At 45.8% G+C, this 20,641-nt stretch overlaps 1 protein-coding gene across 1 annotated transcript in view; it reads right to left on the bottom strand.

Moving 5' to 3' along the window:
• Positions 1–20,641, bottom strand: part of LOC136610271 (A.superbus venom factor 1-like) — a 210,763-nt gene that overhangs the window by 10,203 nt on the left and 179,919 nt on the right. The window contains exons 36-39 of the mRNA XM_066589504.1: positions 20,051–20,156; positions 3,649–3,738; positions 2,950–3,033; positions 258–341 (exon numbers count right to left, since the gene is read on the bottom strand). Of these exons, the coding sequence (XP_066445601.1) occupies positions 258–341; positions 2,950–3,033; positions 3,649–3,738; positions 20,051–20,156 (364 nt within the window). The remainder of the gene's footprint in view (positions 1–257; positions 342–2,949; positions 3,034–3,648; positions 3,739–20,050; positions 20,157–20,641) is intronic.

Genomic DNA, 20,641 nt, shown 5'->3' with positions numbered 1-20,641 from the left:
ATGACTTTCTGATGTTTTCTGGTGTTTGACACCGAGCATCGGTCCCATACAAAAATGCTCGAGTCGCCCATTGACTTTACTGGGGTTCGTTACTCGAAACGAGCTCTCGAGCATTACGAAAAGTTCAACTCGAGCAACGAGCACCCAAGCATTTTGGTGCTCGCTCATCTCTAGTCATAGTCATGTTTATGTAACTCATGGTATATACAAAAACAGATCTACCAATAGATGAATTAAATGCACAATATGGAACTTACCTTCCTTAATGACTTCTGTAATTGTCATGACATAGCTGTCAAAGTTATCACCCTTCTCAATGGCGTTCAGTGTCATCTTATAGACTGTAAATGACATACATTTAATAAATTCATAACATTTTATGAATTTTGTATCATATATTTGTGTCACATGAGGTATGTCTAACGCATAGGTTAATATTTACGACCAACTTGTAGATTACATCTTAAACAAAACATTACCCCCTTAGTGACCAAGCCTGTTTGTGCCTTAATGACCATGCCAAATTTTGGAAATGTGGCATGTCTCACTTTAACACAGAATAGCTCTGTAAAGGTTTTGCATATCCAAGTGATTCTGACATTGTTTTTTCGCCACATGTTGTACTTCATTTTGGTGGTGAAAAAAGTCCGATATAATTTGTGTATATATATTAAAAGTGCCAAAATTGGGAAAAAAAATTTTAAATTGTCATTTTTTTCACATTTTTAATTGTAATATATCCAATCTGTGCAAACATACTGTACAAATTTTTGCTAAGATATATATTTCCATCTGTTTACTTTATTTTGGACGCACATTTGAAAAGCTTTTGGTTTTTTGAACCATTTAGGACACGTACAAATTTAACATTGATTATCAGCATTTTGAGGAACACTTTGTTTTCCTACACAAAGCAAAGATTGCAAAGGCTCATAGGTGTCAGAATGATAGATACCCCCACAAATGACCCCATTTTAAAAACTGCACCCCTTAAGAGGGGGGTCATGAGTATTTTGACCCCACAGGTTTTTCTTTTCAGGTGTTAATGCAATTTAGAGGAGAAAAAATAAAATTTCATATTTTTGCAAATATGTCATTTTAAAGGCAGGTTTTTTTTAGAGTGCACATGAAAATTAGAATTTACACCTCAAAATGGATACCCTTGTTTGTCCTGTGTTCAGAAACATATCCATTGTGGCCCTAATCTTCTGTCTGTATGTACAACGAGGCCCAAACCGAAAGGAGCTGGTGGGTTTCAGAACAGAGATTTTGCTTGAAGGTGTTGTAGGCCCTATTGCCCACTTGTAGAGCCCTTGAGTAGCCAAAACGACAAAGAACCCCCACAAATGACCCCATTTTGAAAACTAGACCCCTTAACGAATTCATCTAGGGTTGTACTGTGTATTTTGACCCCACTGTTTTTGAATGAATCTAAGCAAAGCAATGGCAATTGTGTCATCTTAAAAACATTTTTTTTGTACAGCACACATAAGCATGAAGACTTGCACCCCAAATTGGATACCCCTGTTTTTCCTGTATTCAGAAACATACCCGTTGTGGCCCTATTATTATGTCTGTATGCACAAGGGGGCCCAAAATGTAAAGAGTAGCCGGTGACTTTCAGAACAGACATTTTACTTGAAGGTGATTTAGGCCCCATTGCCCACTTGTAGAGCCCTTGAGCCACCAAAATGATGGAAAACCTCCACAAATTAAAACTAGATCCCTTAAAGTATTCATTTAGGGGTGTACTGCGTATTTTGACCCCATAGTATGTGAATGAATATAAGCAAAGCATAAGGGAAAAAATTACGATTTTCATTTTTTAGGCAATTGTTTCATTTTAAAAACATTTTTTTTTTGTACAGCATACATAGGAATGAAGGCTTGCATCCCAAAATGAGTACCCCTGTTTGTCCTGTTTTCAGAAACATACCCATTGTGGCCCTAAACTTCTGTTTGTATGCACAATGGGGCCCAAACCGAAAGGAGCAGCCGGTGGCTTTCAGAACAGACATTTTGCTTGAAGGTGTTTTAGGCCCCATTGCCCACTTGTAGAGCCCTTGAGCGGCTAAAACGATGGAGAACTCCCACAAATGAACCCATTTTAAAAACTAGACCCCTTAACGAATTCATCTAGGGGTGTACTGCGTATTTTGACCCCACAGTTTTTGAATTAATCTAAGCAAAGCAAAAGGAAATAATTATGATTTTCATTTTTTTGGCAATTGTGTCATTTTAAAAACAGTTTTTTTACAGCACACATATGAAGGAAGACTTACACCCCCAAATGGATACTCCTGTTTGTTTCGTGTTCAGAAATATACCCATTGTGGCCCCAATCTACTTACAGGACACATGGTTAGGCCTATAATGGAAGGAACACCTATTGCATTTCAGGGTACAACTGAATAAATTTTAGGCCCCATTGCTCACTTGTGCAGAAAAAAATTGACTCCCTAAAAATAATTCTCCCCCATCCCTTTTTTTTTTGGCATTCCCCAAATCTTCAATAAAAGTATTAATGTAAACTGTGTGGTATTCTCCGGTTGAAAGAGAATGTGACCACAAGATCACACTAGACTGGGTTTGGCTTTCATGCGGTGCACAATATGGAACTGCATGACAGTCAATACTTTTTCGTATAAAATACCCATAACGGACCATATTCCTAAAAACAATGACATACTGTAGCTGTTCCCCACAGTGCATCTTCAGCGACAAGAAAATATGAGCGGAGAACCGTTTCAATCTTTGAAACTTGTAGAGAAGATGGTTTTTAAAGATTAAAAAAAAAAATAATCAAAAGTTACATTTTTAAAGTATTAAGTCAATTTATTTGAAAACAAAAATTCCTAAAAAATAACAATATTTTCATAAATCTGCAGTGAAGTTTTAATGTCAGAATAAATATGAAAGCATATGAAAATAACATCATAGTGATCTCACCGTAATCCACTCCAGGTTCACAAGCCTTATATAATCGGACCTCAGCATCCACGTATTCTAACTGTTGTTGCATAAAGCAATTCGCTGCAAAATTAAAAGAAACCTCAATAGACTCTTTGCCATTTAGTAAGAAAATCAATGTAAAAATTCAAATTTAAGTAATTTGATTATGAAAATTTATATTTCAAATTCTAAACAAAATCCTCCATATAGGAAAGGAATGAATAAGGAAAAAAGTTAGGATGTCTACACTGCATCAACTAATTAGGGTCCTTTAAGATGGGACGATTGTTGTGTGCTGAAGCGCCTGACACTTGTCCCAGCGATTACCGCTAATGTGCTTTCACACAGGAGTGATAATTGCTCAGTGAATGGAGGCGGAGCGAAGCAAAGATCGCTTCCAGTGATACACAACTGCCCTCTTACACCGGCCAATCATCATTTGATTTTTCTGCCAGCACAAACTAAATGACAAACGATAAGTGAACGATAAGCATTCGGCGTTCAGTCGCTGGCAGCGTTTACACTGAACGATTAGCATTCAGATTCGCACGATCTAGTGAAAATCTGAAGACAATATTTCCCTGTTAAAGGGCCCTTTACTCTTTTAACAAAATATGCATGTTAGAGAGTCCCACCATTTGGTAAAACCGTTGATCCCATAAAACGAGTCTACATTATTATTAAATGCTCTTTTACCTTCTGCACAGCGACACACATCTCCTTGGCAGATCTTGCCCAGAAGTTTGCTGCCTTCTTCCACATGGTAGAATTTAGTGCAACGGTTTTCTGTTGGGTAGAAAAAAATGCTAAAACATAAAAGCACTACTTCCAGTGCATGAAGATTACTTCTTGTAGAGTTGATTGGTGACTGAGATTAAACAAAATAAAACCATGTTAATGGGCTTTTCTCACTATAAGGGCGCCCACCCACTGGCGTTTGCGATTTTCGTGCGTGAAAAACGCCGCGTTTTCGCGGCTTTTCCATTCATTTCCATTAACTTTCATGGGTGCATTAGGAGAAAAATAAGGACACATATGCAACTGACAGTTCCTATGTTAAAAAACGCAACGCAACGCAAAAAAAACCGCCAGTGGACAGGAGTACATTCAATTCTAATTGCTCTTGAGAAAAAACGCAAAACGCAAAGAAAAAAAAATCGCCAGTGGCTGGGCGCCCTAAGGGTGGACGAGTTATTCTTGCGCGTTTTTTTTTACGCGATATCGCTGTGTTTTTTTTAATGTGATTGTCTATGGGACTTTCTAATGTTAAAAACGCATTGTAAGTTGGTGCTTTGCAATTTTTGTGCGATGCATTTTTAACATTAGAAGGTCCCATTGGCAATCGCATTAAAAAAGCTCAGCAATATCGTGTGAAAAAACACGCAAGAAAAATGCAAGTGGGTGTTCACCCTAAGGCTGTATTCACAAAGGTGAGTGAAATGTTCTAAAGCTCTGTGAAAACGGACCATTTTACCTGATTTAATGGCAATTTTCATGCATATATAATACATTTTTGTGAATGCAATCTATTTTTATTTTAACGCTCCCATAGACAATAATGGGTGATTTTTGAAAAGGTGTCACACAAAAATAGGACATTCAACAATTTTTCTAACTAGGACTATGCAGATTTCGATGCATAACTTTCTGAATCCTTAGATGCAGAAATATTCCTCAAGTGATTACTCAATGTATCTCCTTATAGGTGAGTTTTACGGCAGGCTGAATGCTGGAGAAAATCATGATGAATGTGGCTATACTTTCTGCCCACTCTTATGAGTAGACAAAGCAGGAGGTCCCTCTTCCCCACTGCTGTGGCTCTCCTGTTTCAGAGCTCTAGAGGTGCAAACTTTGTATATACAGGGGGTATGTGTGAAGGAAAGAGGAGATGGAGCTCCGGCTCAGCAGCAGCACGTACAGTGCATACTGCAGCCACCTGGTCCCCACACTCAATCAGAGTCTCTGTTAGCTAGGCAGGATTTTCACATATTAGAACTGGGTAAATGTGCAGGCAACTGTGGCATTAGTTCATTTCTTATACTAACTGGTCACTTCTGTCAATGTAAGAAATGAACTGATGCAAAAGGCACTTTATACATTTACCCAGCCCTAGTTGAATCTTTCCCATCTTTCCCACTCCCTCCAGCGAAGTCTGCTCAGGAAGCCCAGCTGATGGCATTCGCTGAAGCATGTAAACTGGCTAAATCTCTTTGTTGTCCATTTTACAGGAACCAGGGTGAATAGGAGTGACACTGGGAGGGTATATAATGAGAAGGAGGTCTGGAGTAAAGGTAAACACCTGTGACTCCCCCAAATGCCTTCTCCATGATGTCACATTTGAGCCATGGACCAACGCATTAATAAAAGGAGGTAATGTGTGGTGCAGAGTCTTCTGCTTGGATTGCCACAGGAATCAACAATGCTGCAATCAGGTTTGTGTATTGATACATAGCTAGCGCCCGACAAACCCAGACAAAGTTGCCAAAGTACCTTCTCACTGTTAATCCAAGGCCACACTACCCATTTGAGTGACTGCAGATTGACTACATACAGCTACCTAAGGTAGGTGTTTGGGAATTTGTGTTGGTTTGCATAGACCTCTTCTCAGGTTAGCTGGAAGCTTGTAAAAAATGCCAAAACTACGGCTAAAAAATTGTTGGACTAAATAATTTGTACATATGGTATACCAGAAGTCATAGAAAGTAATAGAGGTAGACATTTAATTAGATCTATACTCAGTAAGAACCATACCTAATAGAAACACCAAGCTGTCCCCTTACAAGGTCCTGTTTGGTAAAGCCTCTGTAACAGGCCTATATTTTCCTCAGCAGCTGCAAGCATGGCATGGAGACCTCACATCTTATGCCAAGGAGCTACACAAGACATTGGCAGCCACTCAGATATGTGTTCTCTTTAATTACAGAGCCAGACTCCAAATTGGGGTCACACAAACTACTTTCAGGAGACTGGGTGGTCCTCAAAAGGCATGTGAGAAAAACCCTGGAGCCCAGATTTGATAGACTGTACCAGATACAGCTCACAAAGGCTACTTCAGTTAAACTGGAAGAAAAAGACACCTAGATACACACCAGTCACTGCAAGAAATTGTTGACCCCTGAACGTGAATGCTTTATAAGTCTGTTTGGGATTGGAACAATAAGTTTGTGAAACACCATGAAGTTATTGTTGATGGGTTTCAGACAGTTCAAAAACTTAGGAACTGTTGGCTATGTACACATAGTCCTGTAGCCTCAAAAACTATGCCATACGTGGCCATACCTCTGAATCAAGGGGAATTTTATCAATTAGTTAAGGATGCATCTGACTTCACTGAAGTTAAAGGGGTTGTCTCGTGAAATCAAGTGGGGTTCAGCACTTCTGTATGGCCATATTAATGCACTTTGTAATGTACATCGTGCATTAATTATGAGCCATACAGAAGTTATTCACTTACCTGCTCCGTTGCTAGCGTCCCCGTCGCCATGGATCCGTCTAATTTCGCCGTCTTCTGGCGTTTTTAGACGCGCTTGCGCTGTGCGGTCTTCTCCGTGGTGAATGGGGCCGCTCATGCCGGAGAGCTGGTCCCGCGTCGTCATCGTAGCTCCGCCCCGTCACGTGTGCCGATTCCAGCCAATCAGGAGGCTGGAATCGGCAATGGACCGCACAGAGCCCACGGTGCATCGTGGGTGAAGATCCCGGCGGCCATCTTGGTAAGGGAAGAAAGAAGTCGCCGCAGAGCGGGGATTCGGGTAAGAAACTTTTTTTTTTTTTAACCCATTCCTTGGGTTTGTCTCGCGCCGAACGGGTGGCCTATTGAAAAAAAAAAACCCGTTTCGGCGTGAGACAACCCCTTTAATGATAGGAACCAAGATGTTACTAATTGCAACATTTTTATATAACCTATAAGATGTTATAATTAGTAATATATGTATCCTCACAAGAATTTTTGACTTTTAGAAGTTCGGAACTGGACATCAACATGGAAGGGAAGGTGAGCCATATGGTGAGCTGCAGTGTATGCTGCATGTTTACAGACCTACCAGAGGAAAAGCCAAACCTCACCTGCCAGAAATGCAAGATTGTGTCTCTATTGGAGGAAAAGGTGCAAAGTCCTCAGGAGACAATAGCTATATTTTAACTCATTAAGGAAGGTGAGGATTTCCTTGACCAGAAATGACTCAGTGTATCTGCAGAAGCAGAGGAATGGATGCATGTGACCCATAGAGGCAGAAGGATCAGGAGTCAGCCAGCACCCATACTGCTCAGGGACCAATACCAGGCTCTTACGCAGGAGAAGAATGAAGAGATACAACAAGGAAGGACTTTGCCCACAAAAAGCAGTGTAGTAAGCACTTAAAATCCTCTCGGATAAGGAAAAAAGTGTTGCTGTGAAGAAGACCTGATATAACCTCACGAGAGGTGTGCTGTTTTCCAGGTGCACAAATTACAGATGTGTCTGATAGACTCAAGACTCTTCAGTCCTACAGACAACTACCCATTCCTACTAATACATGTAGGGACAAATGACACTGAAAAAAGGACCTCATAATTATCTGCAAAGACTTTGAAGACCTCGGCAGGATAGTGAAGGAACTAGGAGCACAGATGGTCTTCTCATCCATCCTCCCAATGAATGGCCATGGAATAAGGAGATGGAACAGGATTCTAGAGGTGAACAACTGGCTACATCGATGGTGCCGTCAGCAAAGATTTGGATTTCTAGACCATGGAGTGAATTACTTATATGATGGAATCCTTGCTAGAGATGGGTTGCATCTTACAAAGACAGAAAAGCATATATTTGGCAGGCATTTTGCAACATTCATCAAAAGAGCTTTATACTAAAACAATATGGGAAGGGAAGTGAAAGGCCAGGAAAAATATACAGCTAATTAATACATTTGAGAACCTTGCTATTAGAAGTGGAAAGAAAGAACAAAGACAAAAAATTCAGAAGGAAAGTAGAGGAGCAAGAGACACCGATCACAAACTAAAATGTGTCTACACAAATACACAGAGCATGGGAAACAAACAAGGAGAATTGGAGCTCATAACACATGAAGAGAAATATGATGTCATCACGGAAACATGGTGGAATGATACACATGACTGGAATACAAGGCTTGAAGGATACAACTTTTTTCTAAAAAACAGACCTAATAAAAGGGGAGGAAGTGTTGCATTGTATGTTAGGAAAGCAAGGTTATAACTAAAGGCTCAGGGGCCCCGGTGCAAAGGTTCCCCTTCTCCCCCGGACACATACCTAAATCGTGCTGCATACAGCTGCAAAACAAATTTCCATGCATAATCTGCCCCCTGACGTAATCTTTTCAAACGTGCCGCATTTCCTGCACTACATGAAAAAAATTTTGTAACCCCTTAGGCCACTCTCAGACACACACCACTTTTTACTGCTATTAGCGCAGTGCCGCGAACACCGTGCTGACAGCAGTACAACGCTGCCATTGATTTTAATGGGGTTACTCAGACCTGAGCTTGAACGTGGTATTTCTAACGTCATAATGTTCAAGAGCTGTCTGTTCTATTTTTGCGTTTTTTTAACGTACCTCCTCACCCATCACAATGATGGGGTGCATTAAAAAGCCCTGTCAAATGTTGTACCATGCGTTCAAAAACGCTGCTCGAAATTGTGGTAAAAATGCCAAGATTTCGAGCAGTGTTTTCTGAACGCATGTGAAAGAGTGGCCATATAATCGGAAGTTGTAAATTCATTCTGTACGAAAAATATGTGCCTGCCCTAATGACAATGGCAGTTCTGATTTGATCAGAAGACCCAAGGAATTGAAAATAGGTTAGTTACTGGGCATTTGCTGCCTGACAAACCCATTTCAAAGAATATGTATGCATAGGCAACCAGACTATCTGTCTTTAAAGGCTTTTATGTTTTGCAAAACTGTACAACCCAAAAAAATAAACCCTGAAATGGACAAAACACAACCTCAATCAGCAACGTGAGCAAAAAATAATGAAGTCATGGCTCTTGTAATGCAACGATACAAAAATAAAAATTGGGCTGCATACTGTTGCATAACTAAAGTGGGTGCAGAGGGTCAAGTTGCATTCAGGCGCTGAAACCTTAGAGGGCCCATACAGTCTATCTTTCCCATAGGAGGAGAACAGTAATGTAAATAAAGCATTATACAGTAGCTGAGGGGCAATGTTAAAGATTTTACACTGAGACCCAGCAGTTACAAGTTACAACTGCATCCTCAGGAGGCTAAAAAGTTCCATGGCAGCAGCCTTATTGGAGGCACAGTTACTAAGGATGAGCAAGTATACCCGCTAAAGCACTACTCGTCCGAGTAATGTGCTTTAGACGAGTATCTCCCTGCTCGTCCTGAAAGATTCGGGTGCCGCCGCGGAGCGGGGAGCTGCGGGGGAGAGAGGGGAGGAACAGAGGGGAGATCTCTCTCTCCCTCTCTCCCGCCCGCTCTCCCTTGCTCCCCGCCGCGACTCACCTGTCAGCTCCGGCGGTCCCCGAATCTTTAAGGACGAGCAGGGAGATACTCGTCTAAAGCACATTACTCGGACGAGTAGTGCCTTAGCGAGTATACTCGCTCATCCTTAACAGTTACTCATCCTGTATTGTCAGTACAACAGGTTGTCTGTAGAGATGAGTGAGTACCAAAATGCTCGGGTGCTCGTTACTCGAGTTGAACTTTTCGTAATGCTCGAGAGCTAATTTCGAGTAACGAACCCTATTGAAGTCAATGGGGGACTCGAGCATTTTTCAAGCTGAGCAATGCTCCGCGTAGGGGAGGTTGTGTGAAACACCTGAAAACATCAGAAAGTCATGGCAACACCACAGAAACGGATAGGGAACGGCAGAGGCAGCATGCATGGGTGCATCTGAGGCTCCCAGGTCCCACTATTAAGCCAAATTGGGGCCAAGAGTCTGGCGGTAACCTCCCTAAGAATTTACTTGCGACAGACGATAAGCAGCAAGGCACACGTGCTGGCACATCCTAGCTAAGCACCACACTAGCTGCAACCAAGGACAATCATCACCTGCGGGTGACACCACTGCCTCTTCTCCTGGGTTACATGCTGGCATTGGTGTCCAATCCCCCGCACGAGCCTGCGTCCACAGCGCACACAAAATTTTCCCTGAGCAGCGTTCAGCTGACCTCATGCCACACGCTGGATTGATAGCCACACCACCTTCATGTCTATTTATAAGTGCATATTGGATGGGGAGGAACTGGAGACACACACTGCAAAAGGTTGGCAGGGCCTGGCAGCGACCCTCTTTGAAAGTGTGGGCGATAGCCCACAATACTGATGAGAATTGCTGATAAATTAACGTACGATCAGAATTCCAATCCTGTGCCACCTCCGTCACAAAATTGTCAGGAGCCGCAAACGTGGGCATAAAGGGGACTCAGGTGCCAGCACTTCTACATATCTCCACAATGCAGCAGTGCATACTAACACCAAAGATTGGTTTGCAGCAGGAGGTGTTGCAAAAGCAGCCACGACAGGTATACAGTGACCCTGTGAAAGTCTAATTAAGTTGCGCTTCCTGTGAATGCTCCAATCCAGTATCTCGGATACTGACTTTGTAATACGAGAGATAATACATGCAGACTAGCGCTGATCCCCTCGTGACCGAGTTAGGACCCGCAATGCTCTGTGTGGGAAGCACGTGAGTGGGCCCAGGGTCAGGCTCGGTCCCAGCCTCCACCTGGTTGACCCAATGTGCTGCCATTTACGATTCCTTTCATCACTCCAAAAACTGGATGAAGCACGAAGAAGTTCCACAGGCCAAACCTGGCACTGTTGCACCCCCCCCCCCCAGGACCTCGGCCTCTGCCCACACCCTCAGCAATCATGGGCATAAAGTGGACTCGGATGCTACTACTGCTGTGAACGTCCCGTCAGTTATGCTTCTTTTGATTGGTCCAAACCAGTGTCTCAGATAACTGTGGTAACACGAGAGCAAATACATGTCAACCAGCGCTGATCCCTAGAACATAAGCAGGAGGGGGAGGTGGCATGTAAGCCCAAGAAACCGTGACCAAGGTAGGACCCGCAATACTCTGTGTGGGAAGCATGTGAGCGGGCCCAGGGTCAGGTTCTGTCCCAGCCTCTACCTTGTGTGACCCAAGGTGCCGTGAGTTACATAGCTATGGGAAACCCATGTGTCCCCACACAATTCATTCTGTGTATGTGTCAGATAGCTAAACAATAGAATGGGAAAGCCTTCTGCACCCTACCCAAGTCATACAGTGTATTTGTGCCAGACAGCTGGACACCGCGCTGGAAAACCCTTGTACACCCACAGCATAGGCGAGCCCACGAAACCCATGGACAGTATTAAACATGAAGAAAAGAGAGTGCCCAAACATGGCAGAGTTTCACCCCGCCCAGGACCTCGGCCTAGGCCCACACTTCTGCCCGATTCATTCTGTGTATGTGTCAGATAGCTAAACAACGCAATGGGAAAGCCTTTGTGCACCCACAGTATAGGCGGACCCCTGGAACATTTCTGTAACAGGAGTATAGGCGAACCCCTGTAACATTTTTGTAGCAAGAGTATAGGCGAACCCCTCAAACCTTTCTGAAGAAAGAGTATAGGAGAACCTCTGAAACATTTCTGCAGCAAGAGTATAGGCGGACCCCTCAAACCTTTCTGTAGCAATAGTATAGGCGAACCCTGGAAACATTTCTGTAGCAATAGTATAGAAGAACCCTGGAAACATTTCTGTAGGAATAGTATATGTGAACCCCTGAAACATTTCTGTAGCAAGAGTATAGGCTAACCCCTCAAACCTCTCTGTAGCAATAGTATAGGCCAGTGATGGCGAATGGTTTAGAGACCGAGTGCCCAAACTGCAACTCAATACCCACTTATTTATTGTAAAGTGCCAACATGTCAATGAGCAGGGCTTATCACAACGTATGATTTTTACCTCCGTCGTTCTTAAAAGAACAAGGCTGTTTCAAAATAGACTGGGTGCAGATTTTGACTTCTTTTGGATCCAGAAATGCTATGGAATTTGCCAGAAAAATTTCCGCTGAGGACATTCTGCAGCATTTCCACTTCATGTAAACATATCCCAGCAGTGATATTGACCCCCCCAGAGCAGCCCAGCAGTAAGGGTGACAACCCCGGAGCAGCCCCCCCGCTTATAGTGACCCCCCCAAAGCGGCTTTAGTGGTTATAGTGACCCCGCACAGCAGCCCCAGCAGTAATAGTGACACCGCACAGTGGCCCCAGTCGTAATAGTGACATCCCACAGTGGCCCCCCAGAAGTAATAGTGACACCACACAGTGGTCTCAATGGTAATAGTTACATCCTACAGTGGCCCCAGTAGTAATAGTGACATCCCACATCAGCCCAGTAGTAATAGTGACATCCCACAGCAGCCCCCAGTAGTAATAGTGACATCCCACAGCGGCCCCAGCGGTAATAGTGACACCCCACAGTGGTCCCCAGTAGTAATAGTGACACCACAGCATCCCCAGTAGTAATAGTGACATCCCACAGTGGCCCCTGTAGTAATAGAGTCCCCACCACCCTCTGAGACCCAAATACCCCCCACCTCTTCTGCTTGGCGCTGTTGCTGTCACTGATCCCAGGAGCACACTGCAACGTGCTTCCGGACACCTCCTCCCTTAGGAGGAGACATCAGAGGAGGGGAGAGGAGGACCCGGCTGCACACTGACATCACAGTGTGCGCCGGGATCAGCGCCTCTAGCAGCGCTGCTGAGTGCATACTAGCAGGGAAGCTGCGGCACCCCTGCCGGTATTTACTAATGTGGTGAGCGTCCGACGGCGGCGAGTGCCAGCTGGGAAGGCTCTGAGTGCCGCTTCTGGCATGCGTGCCATAGGTTCGCCACCACTGGTATAGGCGAACCGCCTTAAACATTTCTGCAGCAAGAGTATAGGCGGACCCCTGAAACATTTCTGTAGCAAGAGTAAAGGTGAACCCCTGAAACATTCTGTAGCAAGAGTATAGTCGAACCCCTCAAACCTTTCTGTAGCAATAGTATGGACGAACCCCTCAAACCTTTCGGTGGCAAGTGTATAGGCGGACCCCTGAAACATTTCTGTAGCAAGAGTATAGGCGGACCCCTGAAACATTTCTGTAGCAAGAGTATAGGTGAACCTCTGAAAAAATTTGTTTACCAAGAGTATAGGCAAAGGCAGGAAAAATTGGTGTACCAAAACTACAAGTGTACCCCTGAAAAATTGGTTTACCGCGAGGGCAGGTGAAACTTATAAACATTTTATAAAGATAGAGTTTGTTGTTGCTTAATTTGTAACCGAGCCTTGAGGCAACCCTCCGAAAAAATTGGTTTTAACAGCCTTTTGGCCCGCAGAAAAATTGGCAGTTTAGCATAATGACATGCTGCTTTACGAGGAGGAGGAGTAAGATCCGAGAGGGATAGACCAAGCTACTTCTCCCCTTTTTTGGGGTTTGAGAGAGAATGCATATTTCTCCTGTTGCAGCGAAAAGAATCTGTAGGATCCGATGCTTTCCACCGGTGGAGAAGAGAAGTCTGGGGAAATCCACAATTTGTTCAACTTAATGAGTGTAAGCATGTCGGCGGTGTCAGTTGACAGGCAGGTACATTTGTCCGTGATGATCCCCCCAGCATCACTAAACACCCTCTCTGATAAGATGCTAGCAGCAGGGCAGGCACCTCCAGGGCATACAGCGCAAGTTCGTGCCACGAGTCCAGCTTTGACACCCAATAGTTGTATTGAGCAGAGGCATCACAGATGATGGTGGTACGTTAGGCTATTTACTCCCTCACCATCTTTTTACAATGCTCCCTCTGACTTAGCCTTGACTGGGGAGTGGTGACACAGTCTTGCTGGGGAGCCATAAAACTGTCAAAGGCCTTGGAGAGTGTTACCCTGCCTGCTTGGACATGCTGCCTCTGCCCCACGTCTCCCCTACTAGTTGGCCCTCTGAACTACGTCTTTTACCGCTAGTGCTGTCAGATGGGAACCTTTGCATCAGTTTTTCCACCAGGGGCCTGTGGTATTGCATTACTCTCGTACCCCTTTCCTCTTCAGGAATGAGAGTGGAAAGGTTCTCCTTATACCGTGGGTCGAGAAGGGTGTACACCTAGTAATCCGTGTTGGCCAGAATGTGTCTAACGCGAGGGTCTCGGGAAAGGCAGCCTAATATAAAGTCAGCAATGTGTGCCAGAGTCTCAGTACACAACACATCGCTGTCCTCACTAGGAGGATGACTTTCATGATCCTCCTCCCCCTCCTCTTCAGCCCATACACGCTGAACAGATGAGAGGGAAGCAGCATGGGTACCCTCTGCAGTGTGGCCAGCAATCTCTTCCCCCTCCTCTTCCTCCAAAACGCGCTGAGATACAGACGTTAGGGTGGTCTGGCTTTCAAGCAACATAATGTCATCCCCCATCTCCTGTTCTAACCGCAAAGCGTCGGCTTTTATGCTTAGCAGTGAACTTCTCAGCAGGCAAAGCAGCGGGATGGTAACGCTAATAATGGCCGCATCACCACTCACCATTTGTGTAGACTCCTCAAAGTTTCCAGGGACCTGACAGATGTCTGCCATCCATGCCCACTCCTCTGTGAAGAATTGCGGAGGCTGACTACCACGGTGGCCATGTTGCAGCTGGTATTCCACAATTGCTCTACGCTGCTCCTAAAGCCTGGCCACCATGTGCAGAGTAGTATTCCAGCGTGTGGGCACGTCGCACAGCAGTCTGTGCTCTGGCAGCTGGAACCAATGTTGCAGTGTCCAGAGGGTGGCAGCATCTCTGGTGGACTTGCGGAAATGTGCGCACACGCGGCGCACCTTGCCGAGCAGGTCAGAAAAGTGGGGGTCGTTTTTCAGAAACCGCTGAACCACCAGATTAAACATGTGGGCCAGGCATGGCACAGGTGTGAGGCTGCCAAGCTGCAGAGCCGCCACCAGGTTACGGCCATTGTCACACACGACCATGCCTGGTTGGAGGCTTAGTGGCGGAAGCCAGAGGTCGGTCTGCTTGGTCAAACCCTGTAACAGCTGTGGGGCAGTGTGCCTCTTGTCACCTAAGCTGATTAGTTTCAGCACGACTTGCTGCCGCTTTCCCACCGCTGTGCTGCCGCTGTGTGCTTCCGACTGCTGGTGATGTTCCCCCCCCTTTTTTAATTGGAAGGTGGAGGTAGCAGAGGAGAAGGAGGGGGGTTTTGGAGGAGGTGGCATAATATGATGCAGAAACCAGTACTGATGTGGGACCCGCTATCCTGGGTGTGGGTAGCATGTGAGCGGTCCCAGGCTCTGACTCGGTCCCAGCCTCCACCAAGTTCACCCAATGTGCCGTCAGGGAGATTTAGTGGCCCTGCCCGCCAGTACTTGTCCACATGTCCGTCGTTAAGTGGACCTTCCCAGTAACCGCGTTGGTGAGGGCACAGTTTATGTTGTGGGAAACGTGCTGGTGTAGGGCGGGGACGGCGCATCGGGAAAAATAGTGGCGACTGGGGACTGAGTACCGAGGTACCGCTGCCGCCATGTTTTTGAAAGCCTCCGTTTCCACTAGCCTATATGGCAGCATCTCCAGGCTGAGTAATTTGACAATGTGCACGCTTAAAGCTAGTGCATGCGGGTGGGTGGCGGCGTATTTCTGCTTTCGCTCCAACGCTTGTGTTAGCGACAGCTGAATGCTGCGCTGGGAGACATTGCTGGAGGCATTGGAGGACCGTGGAGGTGAGTGAGGGTATGGGTGCAGGCTGGGAGACGCTCGTGCCTGGGTCCTGGGATGGGAATTAGATTTATGTGGCAGGTTGTGGCACAGGGGAAGAGGCAGTGGTGTTATCCAGAGGTGGTGAATGACCTTTGTTCCACATCGTGGGGTGTTTGGCCATCATATGCCTGCGCATGCTGGTGGTGATGAGGCTGGTAGTGGTGGCTCCCCGGCTGATCTTGGTGTGGCACAGGTTGCACACCACTGTTCGTCGGTCGTCCGTGCTCTCACTAAAAAACATCCACACCTTTGAACACCTAGCCCTCTGCACGAAGGCTTGCGGTGAGCGGGTGCTGTGGGAAACAGTTGGGGGATTATTTGCTCTGGCCCTGCCTCTCCCCCTGGCCACCCCACTGCTTCTTCCAACCTGTCCTGCTGCTGCACTTGCCTCCCCCTCTGAAGCCCTGTACTCAGTAGGCTTAGCAAACCAGGTGGGGTCAGTCACCTCATAGTCCAGCAGCTCTTCCTCTTAAGCCTCTGTGCGCTCCTCCCTCGGACTTCCTGCCCTTACAACGACCTCACTGAGAGACAACTGTGTCTCATCATCCTCATCCACAAAAAGCTCTTGAGACAGCCTTATCACCCGGACTCAGGGAAATTTACAAATGTTGGGCTTCGGTCACAACAAACTCCACAGGTTGGTGAGGAACCGCTTTTTCTGACTCAGGGCAGGGACCCAAGAACAGTTCCTGGGAGTCTACCTGCTCTGAATCTGTCATTTTCCTTGAGTGACAAGGCTGGGAGGAAGGAGGAGCAGCCAGAGGATTCAGAGGTGCAGTCCCTAGCCCGGTAGTAGTGGACTGCGTGGAAGACTTGGGGTTCTTTACATTGCTGGATGTGTTATCCGTGATCCACGACAGGACCTGCTCGCACTACTGTGCTTTTAATAAAGGTCTACCACGCGGACCCCCAAATGGTGATATGAAGCTGGGGAGTGTAGGGACTTGGCGCACTCCTAATCCCTCAGCAGCCGGCTCTGATTCACCCCGCCCAGGACCTCGGCTTGTGCCCACACCCTCATGTCGGATAAAGGATAGAGCAGGGCCCAAATAAATTGACCTGCTGTATAGCGCTGAGAAATGGGGCTAATTCACCACACACAGAGACTTGTAGATAGCAGAGGCTCTATGCTGTGACAGAAAAAATTAAACCTCTGTCTTGTGCTGATACTAGAGATGAGCGAACGTACTTGGTAAGGGCGATTTCGCAATCGAGCACCGCGATTTTCGAGTACTTCACTACTCGGGTGAAAAGTACTCGGGTGCTCTGTGGGTGAGCGGGGGGTTGCAGCGGGGAGTGGGGGGGAGAGGGAGAGAGAGAGGGCTCCCCCCTGTTTCCCGCTGCTACCCCCCGCCCCACAGCGCACCCGAGTAGTGAAGTACTCGAAAATCGCGGTGCTCGATTGCGAAATCGCCCTTACCGAGTACGTTCACTCATCTCTAGCTGATACCTATGGGTAATTTACCACTCACAGAGACTTGTAGATAAGAGAGACTGTATGGAGTGGCAGAAAAAATTAACCCACTGTATAGTGCTAAGAACTGGGGCTAATTCACCACATACAAAGAATGGTAGATGTAAGATGCTGTGCACAGGGGCAGAAAAAATTAACAGATTGTTTAGCGTGGATAATTTAGGCTAGTTCACCACACACAGAGATTGGCGGATGTGAGATACTCTGCAGAGCCCCAGGAAAAATTAACGGACTGTTTAGCGTGGAGAATTTAGGCTAGTGCACCACACACAGTGATTGGCAGATGTGAAATGCTCTGCAGTGGCCCAGCCAACAATTAACCGACTGCTTAGCGTGGAGAATTTACCCTAGTTCACCACACACAGTGATTGGCAGATGTGAGATACTCTGCAGAGCCCCAAGAAAAATTAATGGACTGTTTAGCGTGGGGAATTTAGGCTAGTTCACCACACACAGTGATTGGCAGATGTGAAATGCTCTGCACTGGCCCAGCCAACAATTAACCGACTGCTTAGCGTGGAGAATTTACCCTAGTTCACCACACACAGTGATTGGCAGATGTGAGATACTCTGCAGAGCCCCAAGAAAAATTAATGGACTGTTTAGCGTGGAGAATTTAGGCTAGTTCACCACACACAGTGATTGGCAGATGTGAAATGCTCTGCACTGGCCCAGCCAACAATTAACCGACTGCTTAGCATGGAGAATTTACCCTAGTTCACCACACACAGTGATTGGCAGATGTGAGATACTCTGCAGAGCCCCAAGAAAAATTAATGGACTGTTTAGCGTGGAGAATTTAGGCTAGTTCACCACACACAGCAATTGGCGGATGTGAGATACTCTGCAGTGCCCCAGGAAAAATTATCGGACTGTTTAGCATAGAGAATTTAGGCTAGTTCACCACACACAGTGATTGGCAGATGTGAGATGCTCTGCACTGGCCCAGCCAACAATGAACTGCCTGTTTAGCGTGGAGAATTTACCCTAGTTCACCACATACAGCGATTGGTGGATGTGAGATACTCTGCAGCGCCCCAGGAAAAATTAACGGACTGTTTAGCATGGAGAATTCAGGCTAGTTCACCACACACAGCGAATGGCAGATGTGAGATGCTCTGCACTGGCCCAGCCAACAATTAACCGACTGTTTAGCGCTGAAAATTATGGCTAATTGACCGCACACAGAGAATGGTAGATGTGAAATGCTCTGCACAGGCCTAGATGCTTGAAAAAAAAAATTGGTGCACTACTGCTCCCAGCCAGCCAAAAAAGTAATGCACACAATGAGGAGTAGCCCTAAGAAGGACTGTTGGGTTCTTAAAGACAGGATCCTCCCTACTCTAACACTTTCCCTATCTCAGCAGCAGCTCTTTCCCTAACCTGATCCCGCCAGGCACTCACTGCTGTAGACGCGCAGAGGGTTGGCATGTCTTAGCAGGAAGTGGTAATGCCTTCCCTGCATGTTTAGTGGCTAAAAAATGGCGCTAAACTTGCGGGGAGGGGAAATGAAATTGACTCGAGTACCGCGTGGTGCTCGACTCGAGTACCGAGCAACTCGAGTAGCCTAATACTCGAATGAGCATCAAGCTCTAACGAGTGTGCTGACTCATCTCTAGTTGTCTTTGCTTGAGGTCAGATGTTATAAATGACAGGTAAAGGGTTTTTTCGGAACTACTAATTTAATGGGTCATCCTTAGGATAGGACATCAATATCAGATCCATGAAGTTTCTGCAAAATAAAGAGAGAGCCGATCCCTCACCAAGCTGATATTGATGACCTTTCTTAATAATAGGCCATCAGTTAAATAATCCTGGAAAACTTTCATGGTCATAAGAGTGTTAATAGACATGGTCTCAAGGAAGAGATGGAGTACAACCACTACCCTAGAGACCAGGAAGTATCAGTGCAGCTGCATACAGAGCGTTATTTGTATGTATAGTACAGTGGTGGCAGACCTATGGCACACGTGCCAGAGGCGGCATGCAGAGCCCTCCCTGCTGGCATGCGTGCCGGCAGTTGCTCACCACGTTTCTGAATACCGGCAGGGGTGCCGCAGCTCCGCAGCCGGTATTCACTCAGGGACGTTCATCCTGGCACACACTTATGTCAGTGTGCACCCGGGATCCTCCTCCCCTGATGTCTCCTCCAAGGTTCCGGCAGCTCACACTAATGTTACAGTTTGAACCTGGGATCAGTGCCAGCAGTAGTGCCGAGAGAGGAGCACCGGTGCTTCAACAAGGAGGAGGGGGTAAGTATATGGGTCTCAGGGGGGAACTATCACTACTGGGGCTGATATAGGGGATACTATTACCGCTGGGGCTGCCCTGGGGGGGTCACTAGTACTGCTGGGGCCACCCTGGGGGGGTCACTATTACCACTTGGGTATGTTTACATGTGGTGGAAATACTGTAAAATGTCCTCAACATAAGTTTCTGTGCAGCGTTTCTGCATCCAAAAAGCAGTCAAAATCTGCACTCTCTCTATTTTGAAACAGGTCTTTCCTTTTTTTTATAACGATAGAGGTAAAATAATACATCGTGATAAGCCCCGTCCTCTGACGTTTTGGCACTTTGCGATAAATAAGTGGGTTTTGGGTTGCAGTTTGGGCATTCGGTCTCTAAAAGGTTCGCCAACACTAGTATAGTATCTCTCTTCTGTTTCATTTCAGCCTGTAGATGTGCAGTAGATCTTCCCTCTTTTGATAATGAAATGACTCTGTTGACCCTGTCCCAGTTTACATAGGTAAATATAAGCTACATGAAGCAGGAAGGTTGGCTTATATGTATGGTTTGTTGCTTTAACAGTACATTGCCATCCATAGTCATCGGAAAACTAGAGGCTTTCATTTATCTTTGGCAGTTTATTAAATGTATAAAGTTACCTGGTGAATAATAGTCGTAGATTTTGACAGATCCGGGTTGGGTAAGTCCTGTATTTAAATATTTGTTAAGATTAAACTTCAAACATTGCTGTCCTGTGTGAGAAACCTGCGGAAATAAAAAAATAAATAAAATAAATTATACATTTCATATACAAACAAAGAATTATTTAGAGGTTCCTAAAAGAAGGTGAGCCTCCCCAGACTCCTGTAGGCTTTTGTCCAATCCACAATTAACTTTGAGTTCACTGAGGCTTGGATGTTAAATATGGGTGGGGGTGTTGTTAAAAGAAGGAGAATGGGCTTAGATTTTTCAGAGGAGGAATTTGATGGCCAAACTTTATGATAACAGGGGTGGTGAGTGTGTCCTGACAGCATCTCATTCCCATGACTGTACCACAAGCAAGGCTCAACCTCCCCGGGAGAGGTGATCTGATGAAAATGAAAGCTACTCTCTAGTTCGAGGGACAAATATTTCCAAGGACCAGAGGATAGGAGTAATATAACTTGTCCCTCTTCTTTACTGCAGTCCTGACAAAGATCCGCTGTGTTACCATGCAGCGGCTGCGGGTCCTCCCGCAGCGGCTGGGTCCC

The sequence above is a fragment of the Eleutherodactylus coqui genome, chromosome 2, assembly GCF_035609145.1.
Source record: "Eleutherodactylus coqui strain aEleCoq1 chromosome 2, aEleCoq1.hap1, whole genome shotgun sequence".
Classification (NCBI taxonomy): domain Eukaryota; kingdom Metazoa; phylum Chordata; class Amphibia; order Anura; family Eleutherodactylidae; genus Eleutherodactylus; species Eleutherodactylus coqui.
This window is presented reverse-complemented; position numbering and strand designations above follow the sequence as displayed.